This window comes from Branchiostoma floridae, chromosome 16 (assembly GCF_000003815.2).
Source record: "Branchiostoma floridae strain S238N-H82 chromosome 16, Bfl_VNyyK, whole genome shotgun sequence".
NCBI lineage: Eukaryota > Metazoa > Chordata > Leptocardii > Amphioxiformes > Branchiostomatidae > Branchiostoma > Branchiostoma floridae.
This window is the reverse complement of record NC_049994.1, coordinates 13,330,986-13,354,780: the sequence shown is the minus strand read 5'-3', so window position 1 is coordinate 13,354,780 and position 23,795 is coordinate 13,330,986. Positions and strand designations below refer to the sequence as shown.

Sequence of the window (23,795 nt, the reverse complement as noted above, 5' to 3'; positions counted from 1 at the left end):
GTCAAACATTGCATGATGGGAAACTTTGCGTAATCCATGACGAAAGAGGGTTTGTTGCAAACGTGCGTGCAAACTTCTGAATCTTCCATGAAATTAAGGACGTTTTAAAGCTTCTCCTAAGGACAGACGACTTTGGAAGGAAGTCCAAGACAACTGGACGTCTTAAGAAGTGTGCAATGTGGTTGTTGAGGACTTTTAGATAGCAGCAAGCCTGTGTAAACAACTGGAAGAGACGAGACCAACATGGCAAGGAGAGGTCATACCACCACTAGGATCACGCCTCTGCAGCAGATGGCAGCGTCTTGTTCTGGGGCATTTCTTACGTCTCTGTTTGGTAAGTCTTAAGAAACAGAGTCTTCATGCCGACCATAAAATGTTAGACTGTATGAATTCTGCTGATCATAATTAATATGATCTATGTGACAAATGGATTGTGTATGCTGCTCAGCACGTGTTATTCAAAATCAAAATATGCTTTTTCTTCTTTATTTTTCGCTGTTTAGTACCTAGATCTTTAAAAGTACATTGTAAGCTAGGTCGTTACTATTTATGCGCCATGATCTGTTTGTCTGAAATTTTGTTTTTCACCGCTGAGGACCTTTGAGCTGTTGACTTTTGCAAGGTCGATGACCTAGATGTTCTCCAGACAAGGCCCTACTGTGGGAGCTGGTTCAAACCAGAAACAGTCTGCGGCGCATAAAGGGGTTTTGCGCACATCTAAGATGATGTCGATGATCTTTCATCCTGCAGTCCATTTTAAAACATTCAGTGTCTCGATACAGGATTTGAATAAGCTCTTTCACAGAGTTAACTGTAACTGTGCATGTGCGAGCGCAAAGGTGTTAAAGGTAAAGGCCTCTTGGTCGACAACATGAAAAGAAGAAAGAAGAAGCCCATTTCTGAAGGTGAAATTGAGAAACATCGTAGTTATGTGAACTATTGCATACTGTATAATATATATGGCTCAGGCAGGATTCCAATGGAGAATTCCATGTATCCATACATATCAAGAATAAAATCAAATGTTTTTGTTATCAAATGTATAAAATTTACACATTGCAGTATTCTCACTTACCTGATACTATTAAAAAGATGGTTCACCTCTGTCCTCATCATCACAATCCCCCCCAAATTGTATATACTTGTAAACCCCATGTTGATCCTCACTCCTGACCCATATGTTGGGACAAACACATGTTCTGCTCACATGGCAGCCTGGAAAACTGGGTCAGGTCTGGCTCATGATCATAATGTCTGTTTTATATGATCTATGTATAGCTGTGCTGTTCCGCTGACAGTTATAATGTCTGACTGCTCATTTTCAGAAAAGTAACTGTTGGGATAGCTGCATGATAACACAAGATATTTATCAAATTGTTTATTACGCACTGTTTGTAATACGATTTTATGCAAGTGCAAGCAAAACAGAAAAATTTGTCAAAGTCCTTAAATTTGTAAATTTTTCATAAAATTTTTATCCTTGATCTCTGTAACCTCTATGGTTGAACATAAACAACAAACATCACATGTACATAGCTGATGTCAACACAGGGAATGTGGGTCAGCAGACAGCTGATACGCCATGTATTGATCTTTGCCTTATCAATAGTTGTTACTCAACCATCTCCATTTGGTAGTATTACGTATAGCCCTGTCTGTGCTGTGAAATTCCTTCTTCCATTTTGAGATGGTCCCAGTTACTGCTGGTTGAAGCAGTAGAGGATTAGGCCTCGCAGACTTTAAAGTTTAAAAGAATTAGAAAATCAACACGAAAACAGAGACAGAGCTGACAATCTGTACCTTGGTGCAAAGTCAAACAGTTTCATGAAATAAATGTAGTCAGATTTAACCAAAAAACACATAAATGTAGGATGAGGAAAGATTATACAAGCCCTTTGCATAATATTTCTTTTTTTTTCTTATTGCTTCTCCCTCTCCAGGCAACAGTGTGAGATATACTTGTATAACCAATACAAGATCGATATTGACCCACATCACAGTAGTTAAATTGTGTTGAAAACCTTTGCTGAATACTTGTGTCCACAAAATGTTCAATTAGAGTCTAGTTTAGAATGAGTAAACTCTCAAACAGTCCCTGCCCCTAATGTCGTATGTAAACACTGATCAGAGCAGTGTCATGGCCATGTGGCTATTTAAAGATGTGACATTTTTGTGTGCCACATTCACCATGTCTGGGCTTAAAGTGGTCCTAGATTCTTTCCATCACATGATGTGATGAATCTGTGTTGTAATGTAGTTTCTGCATTGCAAAATCACATGAAATTGATTTTTTGGTTGTTGAAATTAATAGATCAGAGAGACAAAATGGAAATGTAAAATAAAAGACTACACCCAAACAATACTACATTTGTACAAGAGCCTCAATGACCAGTACTGGTTATTGAATAACATTTCAAACAACGAATGTGTACTTTTGATACATTAATAAGGAAGACAAGGACTTTCTTAAACTGTTCTTACAAAAGTACGTGTTTCAGGGGTTGATTCACATGTTCTGTATCATAACAGTGATTTTTTTTACAGAGCATATTTTCTTGTACATTCTGGGTCGTAAAATGTTTCATAACTTAAGTTTAAAAACTTGATTTCAGGTAAACCTTTACATGTATTACTCTCACACAACATTCTTGTTGCTCTGTATTTTCCAGTCACCCCTCTGGATGTGGTGAAAATCCGTCTCCAAGCTCAGCAAAAACCCTTTGCCAAAGGTAAATTGTAACATTACAAGTATTATTCAGGGCCCAAAATAATTGAATTCATTCACAAAGTAGTAATCTGCTAGCCAATGTTGTATGTTTGTGCATGCTCGTTCGTGCAGTGTTCTCACCAGGATTTTTTCACAGCATAGGGGCACCTTAGTGCAGCAAAGCCACTAAGCATTGTAGGGTGTCTGGGGGAATCTTTCCCTCCAAAGTTTTTAGATTTGTAACTCTCACACAAACACCATTTTATGCATTTTGAAGGCCAAATTTAGTGAAATAAAGCCAGTATTTTTTACCTTTGTTAGGCCACGTTGATTTGATTATATGGATGACATCCGCGCTCGCACCAATTTTCGGCCATTTCCACTCCCACTGCATTTTAAAATCCCATCTCCATGTAATAAAGGCTAGCTGTCTCTGTACCTTTGACTGTAGAAACTTGGTGCAATTGACTATAAAGTCTACTTGACTTCGCTCTTGTTGTCTTCTTGGCCCCTCCCCCCCCCCCCCCCCCCGGTAGACCCCAAATGGGTGCCGACATAGCGGGTCCATTTTGTAATTGGGGAAACCTGTTCCTCTGGGGTTTTTTTCCAGGGCTGTTTTTTTAGGATTGGTCCAAGAAGAAAAAAATGTTTTGCACCCGTATGAAGTTCTGGTCTCTACACCTAACTGTTGGGATACCAAACTATGGGTGTTTAGGCCTATGTTCAACCTTCCTGGCCACTTTGATTTCATACTGAAGGCAACTTTTTTTTTTTGGCCAAACTTTTTTTTTATTCGCTCGCTCGCATCAGTTTTGGAGTTCCCGGAGGATGCCATCCATATAATCAAATCAACATGGCCTTACAATACGACATAAAAATCCCCTTTGCTGGTTGAAACACAACGTAGGGGCCCAAATCACAGCGTAGGGATGCAAATCACAGCATAGGGGATCCAAGTCACAGCCTGGTGATAGTGGTATGTACCTAAAGCCCGGACTTGGACCTAAAAATGTTTAGGTCCAAGTAAAAAAAAAAACCTAAATGTCCGGAGCCAAGTCCGGACTTGCAAAAAGCAAACTGTCACTTACATTCCCTTATTTTGTTCTTAACCATCTAAAACCTTCCATAGACAGTGCAATTTGCAGTGAAAAAAGACAAAACACATTTCGTGTTTACACTGGCTGTATATTATTTTCATGTATTTTTCACATTGCATTTCAAGTCATGCTAACATGCAATTTTATATGCACCATCCCCCCTCCCCCTAAAAAAAAATGCACATAATATGCAATGATGGGTTCAGGTCCGGACTTATAAGTCCAGACCTGAACCTGAACTGCTGGACCTGAATCCGGACCTGAACCTGAAATTGAGTTTAGGTACGCACCACTACCTGGTGATAACCCTGGTTCATGTATGCTGGTGTTTATATCCTACATGTGTTTTCCTGCCTGTAGGAAACTGTTTCCTATACTGTAATGGATTGATGGACCACCTGTGTGTGTGCCTCAATGGGAACAGCACATCCTCCTTAAAACCCTGGTACAGGATGCCGGGGAAATTCAATGGGACACTGGTGAGTTCTGTAAATGATTACATCACAACTTGTGTTCATAATCATATAGATCTTCTGTGAATGTCATTTAAGATAATATCAAGTTAGTCATTGATGTCAAAAGATTGAATATGTTACAGTTTGTACAGTGTTATATAGTACAGTGGTTACTGGCAGTGATGACTCTTAATCTGGACCTAGATGTCAGGAGTCACTTACCCGACATGCATGCTACTGGAAAGGGTTGCAGTCCTTAGACTGTTCATTGTACTTGTCAAAAAGAGCTAGAGGAATCTATGTTAGGTCAGTTGGGAAAAAAGCCCAAATCATTTCAAATTCTGATACAGAGCACTAGTTTAGAATTTAGCATTGTCTGTAGGATTTTTTTAAAATGTGAATTTATAGTTTAAGTTAAAGTGTGGAGTATCTGATTCTGAACATGTACAACCCTGACCTCTTCCTACAGGATGCCTTTGTACAGATCTCCAGAAATGAAGGCCTCAGGTCTCTGTGGAGTGGGCTGCCACCGACTCTGTAAGTTCTACCTCAGTTTCCCCAGTAATGAAAGCAGCATACTAGTGCAGTAGTGCTCAATTAACATACAGAAAGGTTGATTATATACATAGTAGATTGTCACAAACTTGTAGTGCAAACTGTGCAAGAGAATTGAATTGTTTGCTTTTTAAAGTTTTTATTACAAATTCTCTGTAGTAACGTGCATGTATCTCTATAGTCAACTCTATATTTGTATATGTAGCTCTCCTGGGGTATATCCCATTTTATTCTTTGATATACATGTAGAGAGTTCACATTGTCCTCTTATGTCAGTTGTCATTTTGCAACATGATATGGTCATGAGGCCACCAGTGCATAGAAGACTGAAGTTCGCTGCCAAATATATTCAAATGCACTGTACTTTATCTGAAATCATATCCACCCATCCTGCAAGAGCATTATGTCCTGATGGTTTGTTATTTAATGTTAGGCATTTCTTTATACCCTTATTTAGAAAGGTTCAAGATGAACTAGTGAAACATGCACTGATATATGTATAAATACGAGACAGTTTCTCTTCTGAAAGCTTATGTGAAGCAAGGACGAGAAGGTATAGTTTGCCAGAAGATTTGAGATTTTTACCTCTTATTTCCTTGTGTACAGCATAATGGCGGTACCTGCGACAGTGGTGTACTTCACCGCGTACGATAACCTGAAGGAAGCCATGGGGTTTGTGCCGGGGAAGAAAAACTACACGGTGCCGATAGTGGCAGGCAGCATCGCAAGGAGTAAGTTCATTACCACAATCATTAATCATAAATCATCGCTGGAAATTGTAAACTGTGTTTTTTGTTTGTGTTGAACTCTCATAAGATGAAATGAGAGTGTAGTGTTGTCATATAACAGTCATAGTAATAGTTTAAACTGTAGATGACTTTGTAACATGATGTGAAGGAAAGATCTGTCACATTACCAACTTGGTGGTTTGTCGTTCTTGAGTAAATCAAACATATCATCGATCAATTGATCATACATAGATATTTCTTTTGAACAGTTCTGACCGTACACAATAACTCAGGTACTTACATACAGGTACATATTGCAGATGTGAAATGATCTGTAGAGTTTAATACCTTTTTTTCCCCCATGTACCTGCAGTAATTGCGGTGACTGCCATCAGCCCTTTGGAGTTGATAAGAACAAAAATGCAGTCCAAGAAACTTACATACCAAGGTAATTCATTTTAATGTGCTTATAAACATACCAAATGAGTTGTTACACATAACCAGATGCTTTCAATTTAGTATAGTAAGGATTACTATTGGGTTAAAATAGGTTAGCCAGATTAGCCCAGGTGCCATCCTATCTACATGTACATAGTAGTTTACCGGGCCTTCCATACTCACTCCTTCACGTGAATATGGGAGCCTTGTATGTATGTAGTGAACAGAATGTAACTGGATTTTGCCACATTTCTGTAAAGTACTGAGATAGCAATTGTATGATCTATTATACAGTATATGGTCATGTATATAACTGCTGTAAATATTGAAAGAGACCTGATATTCTAAAGTCTTACTGTTTTGTGTGTCCTCCCCAGAGCTGAAGTCGTGTATCAGAAGTTCTGTACAGAGTGGAGGTATACTGTCCCTGTACAGGGGCTGGGGACCTACCGTACTCAGGGATGTTCCATTCTCAGGTAAATATCTTATGTTGAAAGTATCTTGTATGATAAAGATGTATATGATCTGAGTAAGTGTGTGAATCTTCTTACTTAAGATGAAAGTATACAGAACAAAGTTTGGAAGAATTTGTTCAATCATACCCCTGTTGTCGCTTTATTGATTGCATTGTGGTAGTATATGATTTCATTTTTTATTTATTCATTCGGCTGTTTACAGACAGCCAGGGCTGCCCAACTAGCCATAGGCTATTGCCAAGGGCTAGCCCTGGGAAAGAACAATACATGTTACATATAAAATCATTGTAGTAAACATTGTCAATATAAAAGCACTATCATTGACATAGCAAAATGGTTACAAATTTACAAATGTGCATCGTATATATATATATACATCATGTACAATATGTACACATAGGAAATCACATTGCATGGTGTCATAAATGTTAGTTAACGGAGAATGATTTCATTGTCTTACATCTAATACCCTTCACAGTATTACCATATTTGCTATGATCATACGACCATGGGTTAAGCACCAGGGCTCATTACGTGATCGGGTTGAAAAATGTTCTGATTTTTGCTGCTTTTGGTGCTTGGTACCGAATACATTTTGGTGATTGTTTTGTCTGAAGGTTTCTGATCTTGTTGTCTTCTTCCTCCCTTTCCCCAGCACTCTACTGGTTGAACTACGAGTACTTTAAGTTCCAGTTATGTGAAGTGTACCACACAGAAGAACCTACCTTAGTCATGTCATTCTTTGCTGGAGCTACCTCAGGAACAGTGAGTATAGTATGACATTTGAAAACTTTTGCTAGATCTTATATGATCTTGACACATTTCGGTATTACTACATCATAGTTTGAGCATCTTTTGTCAACAGTTCTTGTCTAAATCATGTGTTTTGCTAAGAGGGAGGGCATTTTTTTAAATGATGTATCTTGGCTTCTCTGATACATGTATTTTGACAGTTCTTTGGGGCTAGGAATTTTGTTCTGTATGGGAGTAAGCTAAGTGCCAAGTAATCTGTATCACTGTAATTAAAAAAGATGAATCTTCCAACATTTTGGAAATACTAGACTTGATTCTAACTAATCTAAGACTAACTGTGGTATGGTAAGGATGCCACAAGTCAGGATTTGATGATGTCAATATTTCCAGTCCATGTTCTGAGATGAACTGCAGTATCCGATATTTTCCCCAGATTGCAGCAGTCCTGACTTTACCATTTGATGTCATCAAGACTCACCGACAGATAGAGCTGGGGGAGATGGAGACCATGCAACGTATGGAAACAATTCCCACTCTCTGTACAGTTGTTCTTGCTAAAACTAACATCTTATGCTTCTTTTGGTTGTTTTGTTTTTCTTTACTTTGTAGTTGTCAATCAGTGTCTGATCTGTTTACCCCTTGTACTGAATTATAGTCTGAAGATATTTTTATTTGTGAGAGGGGGAATTTCATGTGCCACCAAACAAAATTTGCCATTATCATCAATCCAAAAAAAATATGGTAGAATCATTGAGAATCTTTTAAACAACAAGAAAAAGAATTTATCGCAACATGTAGCTCTACAGGCCCTAAAACAATCATATACATCCTTCAGAGTCAAATATGCTGAAAAATAATTGACAACTTGCATACAACATACAAAATTTTACAAGCAAAAATATTGCTTCAATTGTCATTACCATATGCTGTAATTTTGAATCCAACATTAAAAAAAAGACATAAAGTGCATTTGTATCATGAGCCTTGCTCTGTCTGATGAGCCATGCTAGCTTGATCATTTTGGTATCATAACACCCACTCAGCTTCCTAATGCTTTTCGGTGCTAACTCCCTCCCTCCCATGTAGACTGTTACCAAGCCTGTGGTCGCAGTCTTGCCTTCATCAACTGCCTCTGTATACAACAGGAGAGGCTGCACTGTACGGTCACTTTTCTTTCTAAACATCACAAAACTTACCTACAAGGTCGCTTGTTTCTCATGGGGGCTGGTCTTTTTTTGTGTTTCACCCTTTTTCTCTCTCTTTTTGTTGTTTTTAAAACTTTGATTTGAGAAATATTCCTTGAGAAACAAGAGATTTTGTTTGTCTCAACTACTAATGCCAGTACTAAGTGTCAACTAAAAACAATAACTTGCGTGCCTGTGAAGCTGGTGTGTTATGCTGAAGCACAGTCATACCTGCTATATAGATACAGATATTATTAGCTTATATGTAGCTTTGGATTGGCCTGCTTTTTTTAGAAGAGTTTCATAGGATAAAAGTCAGACTCTGTAACTCTTACCACAACTGTTATGTTTTCCCACAGGGGCTCCCCAGTCATCCAGCACATTTATACTCATGAGGAGGTTATGGATGCAGAATGGGCCCAAGGCACTCTTTGCAGGTAAGACATTGGATATCAGATTTTCATGATTTTTGGACATTACTTGACACTGATTATGTGTTATGGTTAACCAGATCTGGGATTCCCAGACCCTTCTGCCTTGACACGGTGTGAGGCCTGAATGTACCATTTTTTCCAGTCCCGGGTTAGGTTTGAACATTCCCACTCTGTGATCTTAAATGAGGGGGTGGAGATTGGATAGTGGCTAAAGGGAGGGTTACCCATACGTCCTAGACAGGCTCTGCTAGCCCCCTATAGGAAAAGGACGTTAAGCCCCAGCACGAGACAAATGCAGAAAAACCTAGAAATGGGCAGTTAAACATATGTAATTGCAGGTAACCAGGTGACAGAATTTTCTTCTGATCATGGAAGCTCATCTGAGTTTGCAGTAATCATAGTACAATGCTAAACTTTCTTCCAACACTACTAGCTAAAAGTCAACAACCACTGTCGCCTTCTTCAGGATTAATACTGAGAAAGTTGATCCTGAAGAAGGCGACTGTAGTCGTTGAAAATTTTATCCATGTATACCTTTGCGTCGGAAGAAAGTTTAGTATTGTACTAAGACTTTTCTTCTATTTCTTCACCCCACCCCTCTCCAGGTCTGACCCCCAGGGTAGTGAAAGTTGCGCCGGCCTGTGCCATCATGATCAGCTGTTACGAAGGCTTCAAATCCTTCTTCAGGAGAAGAAACGAGCAAAAGAGAGCAGAGCTCGCTGCCTGGGAATGAACAACTACACACAGAAAACTACTGCGAGAGAGAAAAGGCTGTTCAGAAAGACTTCAAGTGTTGAAGTATAGTCTCTAGGCCTAATGAATAAGAGATGTCAGAAAATATACTGTTGAAAAGAGGACATCTCTTGCAAAAATGCCTCAGTCCCTGAGGTGTTGCCATAAAGGGAAGAAAATGATGCAAGGTGGATGGAAGAGAAACAACAGAAGGTAAAATGTCTCATGATGCCTTGCAATGAGTGAAAACAAGAGAAGTGAAAGAATAAGAGAAGGAGGAAAGAACAAGATTGAAAGAAGAATTAAAGAACAAGAGAAAGACAAGTTTGTACTGGTCAGGATTTAAGTGCAGGACATACAAGAAAGGGGACTGCAGAAATGAGACAATTATTATCAAGGAAGTCATTGGTTTTCTAACAAGGCTCCATATGTGACTGTTTCTGTATCCAGACTGTATGGTTCGAGAATAGATAGATAGACTGCAGAATGAATAACATGTTGAAAAATGAAAGGAAAGAATATGTCCGTTTCCTATGTAAAATGACAGTTCTTATCAAATGTTTTCAGGTACAACCATTGTAATACTTCTCAATACTCTTTGGTTTTATTCTGAATGCTCAAGTGATTAAGGTTGTATTCTATGTTAAATGGTTCCCCCTCTGCCATACGACTAACACTGTTACTGGTGCCAAACTAGGCCATCTGTGCACATACAAGTAAAATAGGCAAAAACTAATGATGAAAACAACTTACATAACGGTCTTACTATACAAAGGATGGGGGAGAACATAAAAGTGAAATTTGCCTGAAAATTTGTATGTAGACCTATGTACAGGTCACAGTTTTTTTTAAGTTGATGAAAGTAAAGACATGGTGACATTTTGTTATCTGTCTTTTGTTTAAGAAAGACACAGGTAACATTAAGCCAGTTATCATGTAATAAATGTACATTTTTGTTCATTTTCCTTCATTTCCCTTCACAATATGTATGCTCACTGTACACCTTTTCCTCCCATTGACACATGCTGTATTAGTAATGTTTTTTTAGGATCTGTTTGCTGACTTGGTATTCTTGTTATCCAGTTGTAATATGGTTGGATGTTAAGACAGCTTCATTAATACACTAGTGTACGCCGAGTAGTAATTACTCAAGCAACTGGATATGGCTTTGGAAATGGTCAGACGTTTCAGATAACATCCACTTTCTTTTGTCAGTGACACAAGTGTCCATTTAACAGATGGTGCTAATTATGATTTATAGAAATATGTAAATGTACCTGTGGCCAAACTGAAGCATTTGGTTTTACGTACATCCTTTCTCTTAAATGTAGTGTTTTAAGGAACATATCATGTGATAACATTAGGTTGCTCCAAGACTCTAAAGATGCCTTAATGATGAACATGAAGAAATATCTTGTCTACGAGGCAAGGAGCTGTATATTTGTATAGATATTTGCAATATTTCACCCTAGTGGTCGATTATTAATAGCCTGTAAGTTGCAATGCTGCAGAATAAATCATAATTTTGTCCATAGGAGTTTTTAACCTGTTCATTTGGAAGATATGTACACTGTATCTCCAGGTATACTTGTAAGGAATGGGGCCCAAACAACAGAAGTCTTCCCAATAAAATGTGTATAGAATGACTGTGGGTTTCTCTGTCATTGTTTGTATGATCACGTTAAACCGGAGAGTGAGTGTGTGAGACTGTGAGTGATGGTAGTTAATAGGGCTACAGACTGTCACAGCTTCAAGTTTATAATTTGATTTTGTTACAAAAGAATGACATGAATGCAAACACCCCTTCTGTTATCTCCAAGCAAATCTATAGGGACAGTACCCAAAGGGCTATTAAAATCAGGCCAAACCTTGAGTAAATTTTGTTCTACTCTTACACGGATTGGGTGTTCTGTTTTCAGATTCACATCTTCATTTCTAATTTAAAAAAAGATCACATGTACAAGTTAAGATATAAATTAGCCCCAAATGCTTATAGTTTTGCATAGCACAGCAGTAAAGCAGTTTTAGAAATTATTTTTCAATGCATTGAAAGTCATTTCCATGGTAGTTTGCCATTGAAAGTTGCAAATTTAACTTTTTTGTACGTATTGAATTGTAACAAAATATAAACAAGTCTCGTATTATACTTCGTCGCCCGGCTTCAATATTCGAGAAACAAGAAATTAAAATGGTACGGCCTTAGTCCTTGGTCAAACCATAATATCCTTGATCAAACACAGACCACACCTAGGCCCTTAAGGTTGCCATGGGCACGTGTTCAAGGTCAGAGGTCAACAACCTGATGACCCAATCAAGATGGCGGACTGTTTTTGTGCCAGAGCTGCGTATTTGCCACGCAATGTTGACCTGCACCGTTAGCTGTAAAATATCGGTCTGCAAACGCCGTATGTATGAGCACACGTAAGGTAAGAATGGCTAGAAACCAGGTAAGGATTTTCAGATTTGACACAAGTTGTATTGAGTGTACCGTTAGCTGGTGTAGTCGGCTTTTTCTGCGGGTTGCTCAGCTGTTACAAATCTATTGTCTGATATTGAATTGCACCAAGGACGTTATGACGCCGCTATTACTCTACATGTAGCGTCAGATGTACATCTGGTGTATTATTTGCAGCCAGTAGGTACCCATTTTATTTAGTAATTAGGCTGATTTACGTTTTCGAGGCACATCCTCGAACACGGGACCTCCGTTTTACGTCCGCCTCCCGAAAGTTCGTGAATTCTTGGTCGGGCTACAACGTCCAGTCTTCCTTGGTGGTCTCCCATCCAAGTACTGTATATGACAAAAGTATCTACATCTAGAGGTCGGACGTTATCCTTTCGACTCCCCTATCTGTAGTATGATTGAAAATCCATATAATAGATTACTTGTAATTGTCGACATGATGCAACTCCACGTCCGGCCCAACAACTTGCGGCGTTCGCAAAAACAACAACCAAGCAAAGCAGAAAGGCAATAGGCTAGTTTAAAAATGTGTAAAGTACTAACATAATTCACATGGCACTTCCTAAATTGCTTTATTTTATAACTACGCCCTACGTAGCTACGCAGACATGGAAGGCATTGACAAATTGACAAAGGAGTGCGCTTGCATATAACGTTAGGTCCAGTGTAGTTTGTTACCAATCTGCCAGGGGGCAGCACTGATATGTGATCATGTAGTACAAATGACCCTAGTAGCACAGGTATTCAGTAATTGAAAAAAATTAATGCATAATGAATAATATCCCGAAAACGTAACGAGCAACGATTATGATGATAGTTTTCCTTGTGAATCTGTAGCCTCCATAGCAGGCTCTTGGGGGCCTTTTTCCGTCTTCGTAGCCAATATGGTCTAGCGACCCAGTACAAAAGAAATGGCTAGCAAAAGTGTAACGTTATCATGAGCCAAAAAAAAAGACGGAAAAGGCCCCGAGAGCCTGCTATATAGGCTACTTAATCTGTGTAACCTTTTGATATTCATGTCATTAATTTAAATTAATTTTATTGGCGGTTATTAACAAGAAAATACGGCGTCATTTTTATTTTCAGGCAATTGCGCAGTGACAGGACAAACTACAGACGCCATGGTAGACATCCAGGTCGCCTCGCATCTGCGCAGTAGGCGGCTTTTTCTGCTGCTGCTGGCCGTCACGATCGTCATAGGTGAGGTCATAGGCTGACACCTGTAGATAGGTTTTAGTTCAGCTAAAACAGTTAGTATCATTCAGTCAATGGTCGAAGAATCAAAGGAGTTTTGACTTGCACTGCATATTGAAAATGAAATGTATGAATTCGGAATGTACTTGTAACGTTACATGTGTTAAATTTTCTGTAGCGTACAATAGTTGACATTGCAGTATGGAACGACTATTGTAATTTCCTTGCTATGATGTAATAGAATAAGATAGAATGATATTATGATAACAACATAATGAATCATACAATGATGAAATTATATCAAATTTCTAAAGTCTTATCATAACCATATCATACAGTCTTCATGGATCATGATGTAATGAAATAAAAGTAGAAATGAAATGGAGAGAACGTACATTGTCTACTTGCTTGCAGTTTAAGTCGGAGCTTTACGCACATAATGAATGAAGCACATTTTGAATTTATTCATTCCATCTTGGAGACACTTGGGTGGCCCCTTCAACATTTTTTGCTGATTTCCAAGGGGGCCTACCCTGACTAAAATCGCGCACCTAGTCCCGACTCTTGTCGCCGCCAGTCAGTGACAGATTGTGTATACACAGGCTACAAGGGGGGCCCAGGTAACAAAACATGATGCAATGTATAACCATAACACTGCTATTTTCCATCCCCAGTTCTCCTGACAATGCACCCCTGGTTCCTGGACAGCTGGTTCCTACGCCGCTCCCGCCCGACGTACGGTGCCTGGGGCGCTCCCGTAGTCTGGGACGACACCGTGGACTATGACAAAGCCGACAGACAGTTCCCCAAGAAAACCCTTACCGTGGGTTTGATCACAGTAGCCATGGGAGGGTATTTTGCGTATGTAGAGGACTTTCTTAAAACTGCAGAAGAACATTTCATGCCTGGCCAAAAGGTGATGTACTTCGTAATCACCGATGGTTCAAAGAAAGTTCCAGAAATACCACTCAAGAAAAAGCGGACTGTCTCCGTGATTTCTTTGAATGAAAACTTGTCAAAAGGCACCCCGATGTTGAAGATGGAAGCGATCAACAAACTCGTACTGAGAAGAAACGAAGATTTAAACTACGTTTTCTGCATGAATGTGGACTTCAGATTCGTTGGAAAATTCGGCGCGGAAGCTCTCGGCGATTTGGTCGGTACACTTCATCCAGGGTACTACTGGAAGAACAGATACTCCTTCCCTTACGAAACAAACACTGACAGTAAAGCATATGTAGCGCCAACCGAAGGGGAGATGTACTTCGCAGGGGGTCTGTATGGGGGTAACAGGGAATCCATGCTAAAGCTGACGGAAATATGCGCGAAGACCAGAGCGGAGGACAACATCAACGGTGTAGAAGCCATTTGGCATGACGAGAGTTACTTAAACAGGTACTTCGTAGACCACCCGCCCACCAGGATCCTGTCACCGGAGTACTGCTTCCCCAGAGACTACTGGTACATGCCGTGGGTGAAGTATAAGCGGGTTGTAGCCGGCCTGAAGGACCTAAGCGGGGGTCCTGACAACTTGTACAGTAACAAAACTAATAAGGTCAAGGTTACAAACGAGTAGATATTCGATAAATGCTGTCGGTCCTGATAACTTGTTTAGTATGTTGCTTTGCTAGTAGTAGTAAGGTAAATACTACACATGGATAGGTATTCGTTTTATGACTAAGGGCGGTCCTTATATCTTGTATAGTAGCAAAACTTAAGCAAAGAGTATTCGACTACAAACAGATATTAGGTATTTGTTATAAATAGCGGCGGTCCCAATAATTTGCACAGTAGCACAACTAAGAGAAAGACACCAAACGAACGAATACTGAAGAGAGAGATATGAGAGAAAGTGGATCCCATCTCCCTATTCATACGGCTTGTGACCTCCCAGTGCTACATAAAGATAAATTACAAATGTGTAATGAAGAACTAAACCTGAAGTCAGTTGGAGCTGTATATATATATATATAGTTATATATAGTTGGAGCTATAGTTGGAGCTGTAGTTATATTACATATTTTAGATATATATGTATAAAAGTTGAGCGCTTGAATATAGTTATCTGAATTTTTGAAGGATTTAAGATGCTGTCTTAAGCAGGTGGTGTTGCGTTTTATTCTATCTTTATATACTTGTATTTTACATACACTCTTTCCTACGTATCTTGAGCGTCAGATATTCATACAAATCATGCTTAATAAATACGACTATTGTGAAGATTTCAATTACCCTTCAAGAAACAATAGTTCTTTGAATATACGTATTTACTGATAAGGCAAGTACTTCAATGACATAATAATAAATTGCTGTTGTGATCTTTTTTAAGGGTTTGTGTTTGTTTCTTGATTTAGATAATGACCTCAACTGAAAAAAAGGTTCGAACTTGATTCAGAGTGCATGATAGTATCTCAATAGAGACTTAATAAATTACATTATACAGGTATATCACTAGAAAGCTTGTTTATTGCTATGTACAATTAAGTTCACTTAGATCGCATTTTCATTAGAAGAAGAAGAAGAACTTTATTGCGGGACAATTGTAACAGGTGCAATGTATGGCAATATGTGTATACAATGGAGTTGCGCTCCACGGTTACTTACCTGGGTAGGAGGTGAAAATGAAATGCCAAAATGTTCCTTGATCGTAAGCCCATATGTTCGTTGTTTTAGTATGACTAGCGCTTAAGCAGGACTATGTTTTGGCGTTTTGTCATTGGAAAGCTTGTGTACTTTTCTTCAAAATGCCATTTACCTCGTTTGTTATGATCGCGCTTTCGTACAATGAGCACCGAGAGTGATTTCGTGGACACTTTTGTGACGTAGTCAGCTTCAAAGTTCAGCCCTATATAGTATAATTAGATCAAATTTTTGGTATCAAATTTGATGGGCAAATTTGGTATCACTTTATAGAATCATATGAGCTTTCTAATGATATATAATTCTATACGAATAACAAACGAGAAACGACAAACTTAAATTCCCATTTTTGTGTGCTGACTTAGATGGTTTGTTGTTGGTAAAGGTCTAGGCCGTACTTGTAGACGGGATAAGCTAGATAGGTACAGGTCTCCCGCGAAGCCAGGTGTTTGGCCGTGTTGTGACAGCGGACGAAACCATAAGATAGATTAATCTCAAGCTGATTGTGTGTTATGGCGCGAGTTTTTGTGGTATACAGTGCGGATTTTCACTGGTAGTCCTTTTCTCTCTCCCATACTGGTAGGACAAATGCTTCGAAGACAGGTACATTAATAATAAACTGATATTGTGATATTTTTCTCAAGGTTTTGTTTCTACTCTTCTTTCTCAGTGCAGACAATGAACTCAACACAAAAAGTTTGCAAACTTGATTCTGGGCGATCATACCTCAATAGAGACTTCATCAACCGCATTGTACATGCATATCATTGGATAAGCTTGTTTAATTGTTTATTGCCCTGTACAATGATATTCAGTTCGCTTTGATCGCTCTTGTTCATTAGTTGAGTTCCAGGTAAGACATCATGTGTTAAGCTACAACCCGCTACAACCCGCCGTACGTGCAATTTGTCCGTACGTATCTTTAGGAGACCACGTATTTCTGAAATCGTTGGGAACGACTGGCAAGAGCAGGGAGGGAGTACGTCACAAAGTTTTGCCTGCACGTAAAGTTCTACGGCGTGTCTGTGTGCTCCAAAATCCGCCGGATTCCCTTCGAGTTCGTACGAAGGCGGTACTTTACACTTGCGGATCCCAAAAAGATTGCCCACGTTTTGGAACGTAGACAGCACGTATTTGCACGTACGTCGGGTTGTGCCCTTAACTTTAACGTCGTGTCGTCGAAAAGCTTGTGCTACCAAGAGTCATTTCGTGGGTGGTTCGCCATAACAAAAGAACTGAAATTCCCCTCCATCGTCAGACACAGTGTTGGTTGGGGAATTATGGCACTTTCTTTTGTAACGTACTCGCATAGTCAGCTCCGAAGTTCGGCCCTTGTATGTACTAGTGTTTTGGTATCAAATTTGGAATGCAAATTTGGCATCACATTAAAGGAGTTGACAGTTAACGCTGGTTTACCTTTATCAGAGGGTAACCTATATCCGTTGTTTAGAAAAAAAGCGTTTGTAGGAATATAAAGTCGACGGACAGTGGTTTGAAATCGGAACATTTTGAAAATATTGCAAATTTTAAACAACATTCCGCAGACTTGATACTCCTAAATGTGCTGTTTTTAAAGACAGCGGATAAAGGTGAACTAGCGTTAAAGTTTCCGAACTTTTTTTGTGCTTACTGTAGCTATAGATGCGTTGTAGTAAAAGGTCTAGGTCGTCCTCGTAGACGAGATAACCTATATAAGACCTGGCGCCGAAGTCTGGTGTTTGGCCGTGTTATGACAGTGGACTAAACCTTAAGGAAACATCCGTATAAGATAGATTAATCTCAAGCTGATTGTTTATTGCCAGTTTTTCGGGGGCATACAGTGCGGATTTTTAATGGCAATCATAGTGTCCCTACTACTGTAAATCGCGAAATCTTCGCGGTTGCCTTTTGCCGCGAAATCAGAACACCGCGAACATATGTTTTATCAGCCTTGTTTTGTTCTATTGTACTAGAGAATCGTTTCAACAGTGAACTTCAAACACCGCGAAAACATCATTTTCCCTTCTCCCACGAAAAGTTGTAAAACCATAGCGAAAGTAATGTATTTGCAGCATGAAAGAGACATGAAAAATACAAATAGAACAAAACAGACTCTACATCTGCTTGGAGATTACTGGCGTGAAATCTACACTGTACACGTTAAGTACAATTTTATCTATGGCAAGTTACGTAGGTATAATTATACATGTATGTTATGAAATATGATTCCAACGGAATCACACACACACACACACACACACACACAAATACACACACAAACACACACACGCACACACACACACTAGTAATTTAAGTAGGTGTAAGTACTAGTAAGTTAAGTCGCTGTAAGTACTAGTAAGTTAAGTCGCTGTTGCAGTGTTTACGCTAAGTAGGATTAGATTAATTGCAAGAATATTTGAAAGTTTACATCAAGAGAGTATAAATAAGACTTTTCGAGGAACGACATGCTACAGCGACGACAAACGAAATCTGTTGTCATAAAAACACAAAATCAATGAAATTTCTATATATATATATAGGAGTCCAATACTTGTATATTGTGTAGCGCAAAAACTTTCACCCAAATCAAGTCCATAGCATGTCCTGTGTACAATACAGAAATCTAGAAATTCCGCTGCAGTACATAGGAAAGCCAGTGGAAAGCCCACCAGCAAGATGCGTATTTGGAAACGCAAGATCTATCCACTTCTTAAAAGTCATCACAAGCGATATAAAGTATTAAAGCAAGTTGTCAAAGCACACATGTAGCTACTTTTGATTAATACTTTTTTCACGGAGGAAAAAGTAATCATATCGTTTTCGGCGTATACGAAGTGTTGAGACGATCCCCGTTATTTGCTGGACCTGCGCACGACCTCTGTCATCTTTATCCCGGTGTATGTGGGACCAATCCTCCAGAGCCATTAGTTCTGGACAAACCAATAAACAAACAGCATGGTCGTCATGACAACACGCGACGTCGCCTGTTTCCTCCCCCTCATTCAGCGCCACAACCAGTGATGGTCTTTTCCGCTTAGGTCCGTCTCCGAAACGAAAACCTTAGAATTTTTACGCTTTTTCCTCTTTTAGCGTGTGGAAGGAGCAAGGGAAGCAGATGGGGACCATGGATAGTACGCCTGTGGTGTGTTTGATCCTGCTGGCTGTTTCAACTGTCGGTAAGTACACGTCAACTTCGTTAGCATCGCCTACTTTAGTTCGAGTCAATTTTAAGGTTAGAGTAAAGTAAAGAAAAGCTTACCGGGTGTCAAAGAAAGACGTCTGGTGTTAAGAAATTACTCAAATTACGCCTAAACTCTTCCTAACACTAGAAGCTGTCCATCCGTACCAACGTGGCTCAGTACTACACGATCAACCACGTCACGCAAAAAGACATAGTCATCTTCTCAAAATGGCGACCGTTGTTTTTTGCGTTGAGACTCTTTGTGCAACGAGATCAAAATTCGTCTTACAGTAACGGCCTTTCTTCAAGAGCGTATCTCCGCTACTTAAGTTTACTATTATAGAGATGTAGGATATCTAAGGTCTATACTACGCTACAGCAAGTTGTATCACGTAATTTAAGGCGTGGTGTATTTCGTGATTTTATGTCAATAAGTGAAGTTTCTCGTTCGTTTTCCTTTTATTTTCCGTTCTTGTCAAAAGCCCGTTGAAGTGTTGAAGTCCATTCTGGATTTATAACACAGGAAACAAGTTATTGTGCAGTTACGTAAATGTAGTTCAAAGCATAGCAAGTTTGTATCGAGTATAACCAAACTTGCTTGATTAGTTTTACCCTGACTTGTCCAACAGTCTAGTATTGGCCCAAAACCTCGGTATTTGGAAACAAAGTACGGAAAGTGTTTTATTTTAGGAAACACTAAAAGCTAAAAGTGTTCAGTAGTGGTAATGCCGTTGTTTAGTTGTCTACGCTCGTTTGTATGTAAGTTGAACATCTTGGGATAACAACATTTTTGGAAACCTCCGTTGAAAAGGCTTGCTTTAGTCAGTTGAAAATGGAGTTATTTCCTTGAAGTAAGACAGATTAACGAATTGATTATTTGAAAGTAACTTTTTAAAATTGAACAGCATTAATGTATTCGAGCAGATCGTGAGCATTGTTGTTTTTATCATTCATCTCAAAGAATCAAAGGCATCCGCAATGTAATCACCCCTGAGTCATTGGGGGAACGCTACATTAGGGGAAATTAACATTGAACCATATCCTCTTGATTGAGTCATTCATCGAACAAAATGTCACAATGTTTTGTGATTGTAACAAAGAAATGGCAAGCCTAGACGGAATGACGTAATCACAATGTATATTACAGTCTATATAACATTGCTTTTTCACCATTTGTCCTTTACTTAATCTTTACTTAAAATTGCAGCAGAACCCGTACCCTTTCTCTTAGAACAAGGACTCGACAGACGTCCCGTACATGCACCAATGTTTTAAAGATTAGTTGGACTTTAATCACAATTCTTCCAACTATGCATCACCAGTAAATAAGGATCAACACATTTCCTTATCACCCTGGCTATAATTAATTTTATCTCGAGATACCAGGGCTCTGTCCCGCCCGTCGGAGCATTTGATGTAGAATTCTACATTTCGGTAATCCGTATTGATTTTCGGACCGCCGACTCTCGAAGAGCCCGTACATTTTCATTCCTCTGCTAACACGTTACAGAACAGCTGTAGCTTGGGTATTGGAATGCTGAGATATGAGGAGAGATTTGAAACAATTTATGCACTCCTATCGCACAACGCGCACTATATATACCCTCAACACGAACTATACAGACCGGCTTTAAGTCACTTTAGATGAAGTTATATGCGAACAACAGGCGGTAAGAGGTCGTGTGAATGAATGCGTTGAACAAGGCACGTTGTTTGTCCAACCCCTCTATTACACACCATTACGGGTGTAATACAGGCGCGGTTGCCGGGCAGACTGTGGCATGTTGGATTACACCACATCGGACAGGCAGGTGCACCATGGCACGGCTTGGGTCGCATTCATTACGGCTTCTTTTGTAACATTTGTCTGACTTCCTGTGGTCTATGAGATGGTTTAACATGGATTTTTATAGCGTGGTTTGCACGTCTGTTTCACTAAGTTTAACAACAGTGTCAAAATTCGTTGCATTTCATTGGAGTCAAGTCTGGAAAACGCCCAACAGGCATTCTTGCTGTAAATGGTGAATACGCCAGTCACAAAGAAAACTTTCGTTGCAAGCCAGAAGAAGACCATCTTCTATTATCCTTTTGTAAAATATGACCGAATCTAGCACTCACTTAGTACATTGTAGGACGTAGCAAGTTCTGGTCACATAGAAAATAAACAAAAATAAGTTATCGTATTCGGGGTGCTTTGAAGATTTGCTCACAGATTTACTCAAGAAAAACACAGACTTCGGTCACCTTTGACACCCAATTTCACTAGAAACTAAAAAGAATCTGTGACGTAGATGCTGATACACACAACACTTGCTAGAATGAGAACAGAGCTTTTTTCTTCTTTTCTAAACTTCCTAAATACGTCATATGATGGTGTGTATTCTCTCTGTCACTGCACGAATACTTTAGAAAAATATAAAGCTTGATAAACAACACTGGACATATCATGAAGTCTAAGACCATGTTCTGTATTTGCACCAAGAACTGCTGCCAAGATAATGTCATTGTATACAGGGAGGAGTTTTGTTGCAATTAAGTGTCGCCATGTGGTATCTTATCTGGTCATTAACTGTCTACCTGTAGCATTAGTCATTTCCTAAAACACTTAAGCCCTGGTGTTATCTTTCATGGGATAGAATTGATGATAGGCTTGGCATATTTGGAAGACTTCCTTGTCGTAACATAATGTCAAATATTTTCTTTGTGATTATACTGAAGAATCCGAACTTTAACAGTAAGAATCGTCCACTGGCTTGGTGTGTTGCCCAACTGTGCGGTATAACCCCGGCCCCGTACGTCGACTACCTACCTACTTCGTGTTGCATTCGTAATACCCCTGTCACATTTGGCGAAAATCGACCGGACGACGATTCTGCGGCAATCGCCCGGCCCTCATTCATAATGATAACTTTATTGCACAACAATTGTACAAGGTACAAAGTATGGCTTATATGTGACAGGGACGGTTTTCAGGTGAAAAAAACGCGCAACCCTCTGTCGATCTTAAATATGGCCGATCTTCCATCGATACGCCCGAAGATCGTGGATAATGTGACAGGGGTATTATGACAAGAAACGATCGTTTTGACGCTATGTTTCATTGTTTACTTAAGGCGTTAGACCGTATATATAAATATATACTGACCCGATGCTTGTCAGCTGTGACCACAGAGCTAGACTCCTAATCGTTCTAACTGCCCTTCCCACTTACGTACGAATGAATTAATATCGATCGTGTTGCTAGACAATGGAAATGTTAATCGGCGATTGATTGTTTTATTTTTGATGTAAACAATGATAAAGATCGGCTTGTGGACACGGCATTTGCTCCCATGTACACTATGATAACACCCAGGTGCCACAAACATCGCTCAAATATGAGGGCCGAATAAACACCGCAATTTATCATACTTTACTGCCTCACTAATGACTTAATACAAATGTACATGAACTCCATTTCAGACATGGGTAGGGCTGTGATTGATTCTAACATAGCGTATTGACTACATTAGGTTAATGTTGCTACAATGATCATTGATAAGATTTGACCCGGTACATGTAGTGTATATTTGGCTGTAAGTAGTACAGTCGTGATTATATGACTTAGTATGACGAGCAAGTATTGTGTTCAGAATTTGCAGTAAACACGTGATTAGAAAGAGCTGTGGTTATTGATATCGAATAGATTAACTGGAAGAACAATTATGTCATCCAATTGCATTCAGACCTTTGCATACCCTGTAGGGGGGAGGGGGGTGACGGTCTCTGTAAAAAGACAAATGTTATTGACATAGGTTAAACCTTAGTGCCGTGAATTGCTACACAACTGCGATAACCTACAGACAGATGTTGAAGGTTGGGGGGAAGCCTTTTCCAGCTGTCTAGATGCGTTTCCTAACATTACTTTTTTTCAAGCACATCAAACGTCACATTGACATTGAAGTACGTCATTTCTAACAAATTGTATCAATCACTGCACTACTTTTTATGACTAACTACGAGTTTCGATTTTTCACATTAAATACAGTCTACGCACAAAGCTGTGACTTTGACAACCTTGATTTCTGTGGATGGACCCAGGCAGCTGATGACGAGCTAGACTGGCTCATCAACGCCGGACCGACCTCAGCGAGGCTGTTCGCGCAAAATTTTGGTAGACCTGAACTTGGAACCGGCCCTATGGCAGATCACACGTTAGGGACCGACAGTAAGTTGTTATACGTTCTTTGAATGAAGTGATATATTATGCAACTATTCTTTAAGTTGCCACCCCCCCCATCGAAGTATGTGCACCTACGTAACCAGCGTGTTTTGTGAAGGGCATAGGGAAAAGAAGGGTCGACACTGGGTTCTGTAGCGTCAAATGTGCTTTGTTATGGTTATCTTAGCATTGGGTTTTTCTGTCTACTGAAAAGAGTGCGCATTAAACTTTACATATCATACCGCACCTTGTTAATAGAGAATTACTTGCGACGTGAAGGGAAATAATAAGTTAAGAAACTTTATTTGCTAGTTCATGCCCAGAGGGTAATTGCAAGCACATGATGGAAACATCAGAGACATACATGTGACAATGAAAATTAAAAGTGATCAACATCATTGTAAAAAGAGGCTACTCGAACCCCAGTGTTGACTATTTCTTAATGGGTTGGGTTTCAGTGTACCCATTTATAATCTATATAGTGCACCGTAGCTATCACTATCCAGTATACTAGTACTTGTCAGCTTACACATAGGACTTTCTAACATGCAGCTGGAGGCTATGCAACGATCGCCCA

The 23,795-nt window shown here is 39.4% G+C and overlaps 2 protein-coding genes across 3 annotated transcripts; both read left to right on the top strand.

The window, feature by feature from the left end:
• The first annotated feature begins 1 nt into the window (after position 1).
• On the top strand, positions 2–10,567 carry LOC118403253 (solute carrier family 25 member 40-like). Of its 2 annotated transcripts, XM_035801861.1 has the most exons (12): positions 2–334; positions 2,670–2,729; positions 4,165–4,283; positions 4,729–4,796; positions 5,421–5,545; positions 5,916–5,990; positions 6,358–6,456; positions 7,112–7,221; positions 7,643–7,724; positions 8,296–8,367; positions 8,753–8,830; positions 9,433–10,567. In XM_035801861.1, exons 1-12 carry the CDS (start codon positions 244–246, stop codon positions 9,558–9,560), a joined length of 1,107 nt encoding a protein of 368 aa, XP_035657754.1. In that variant the 5' UTR covers positions 2–243; the 3' UTR covers positions 9,561–10,567. The 2 variants fall into 2 exon arrangements, with proteins under 2 accessions (XP_035657754.1, XP_035657755.1); XM_035801862.1 differs by lacking the exon at positions 8,296–8,367 and having other exon boundaries at positions 88–334.
• A 1,745-nt stretch (positions 10,568–12,312) lies between these two features.
• Positions 12,313–15,545, top strand: LOC118403702 (histo-blood group ABO system transferase 1-like). Its single transcript, XM_035802476.1, has 2 exons — positions 12,313–13,223; positions 13,892–15,545. The coding sequence occupies exons 1-2, from the start codon at positions 13,145–13,147 to the stop codon at positions 14,791–14,793; spliced, it is 981 nt and encodes a 326-aa protein (XP_035658369.1). The 5' UTR covers positions 12,313–13,144; the 3' UTR covers positions 14,794–15,545.
• The last annotated feature ends 8,250 nt before the right edge of the window (positions 15,546–23,795 follow it).

Coding starts and splice junctions, on each gene's coding strand:
- LOC118403253 (XM_035801861.1), top strand. CDS start 244: ATGGCAAGGAGAGGTCATACCACCACTAGGATCACGCCTCTGCAGCAG. Junction 2,730..4,164: donor GCAAAAACCCTTTGCCAAAG/GTAAATTGTAAC, acceptor TCCTGCCTGTAG/GAAACTGTTTCCTATACTGT. Junction 7,725..8,295: donor GGAGATGGAGACCATGCAAC/GTATGGAAACAA, acceptor CCTCCCATGTAG/ACTGTTACCAAGCCTGTGGT.
- LOC118403702 (XM_035802476.1), top strand. CDS start 13,145: ATGGTAGACATCCAGGTCGCCTCGCATCTGCGCAGTAGGCGGCTTTTT. Junction 13,224..13,891: donor GGCCGTCACGATCGTCATAG/GTGAGGTCATAG, acceptor TTCCATCCCCAG/TTCTCCTGACAATGCACCCC.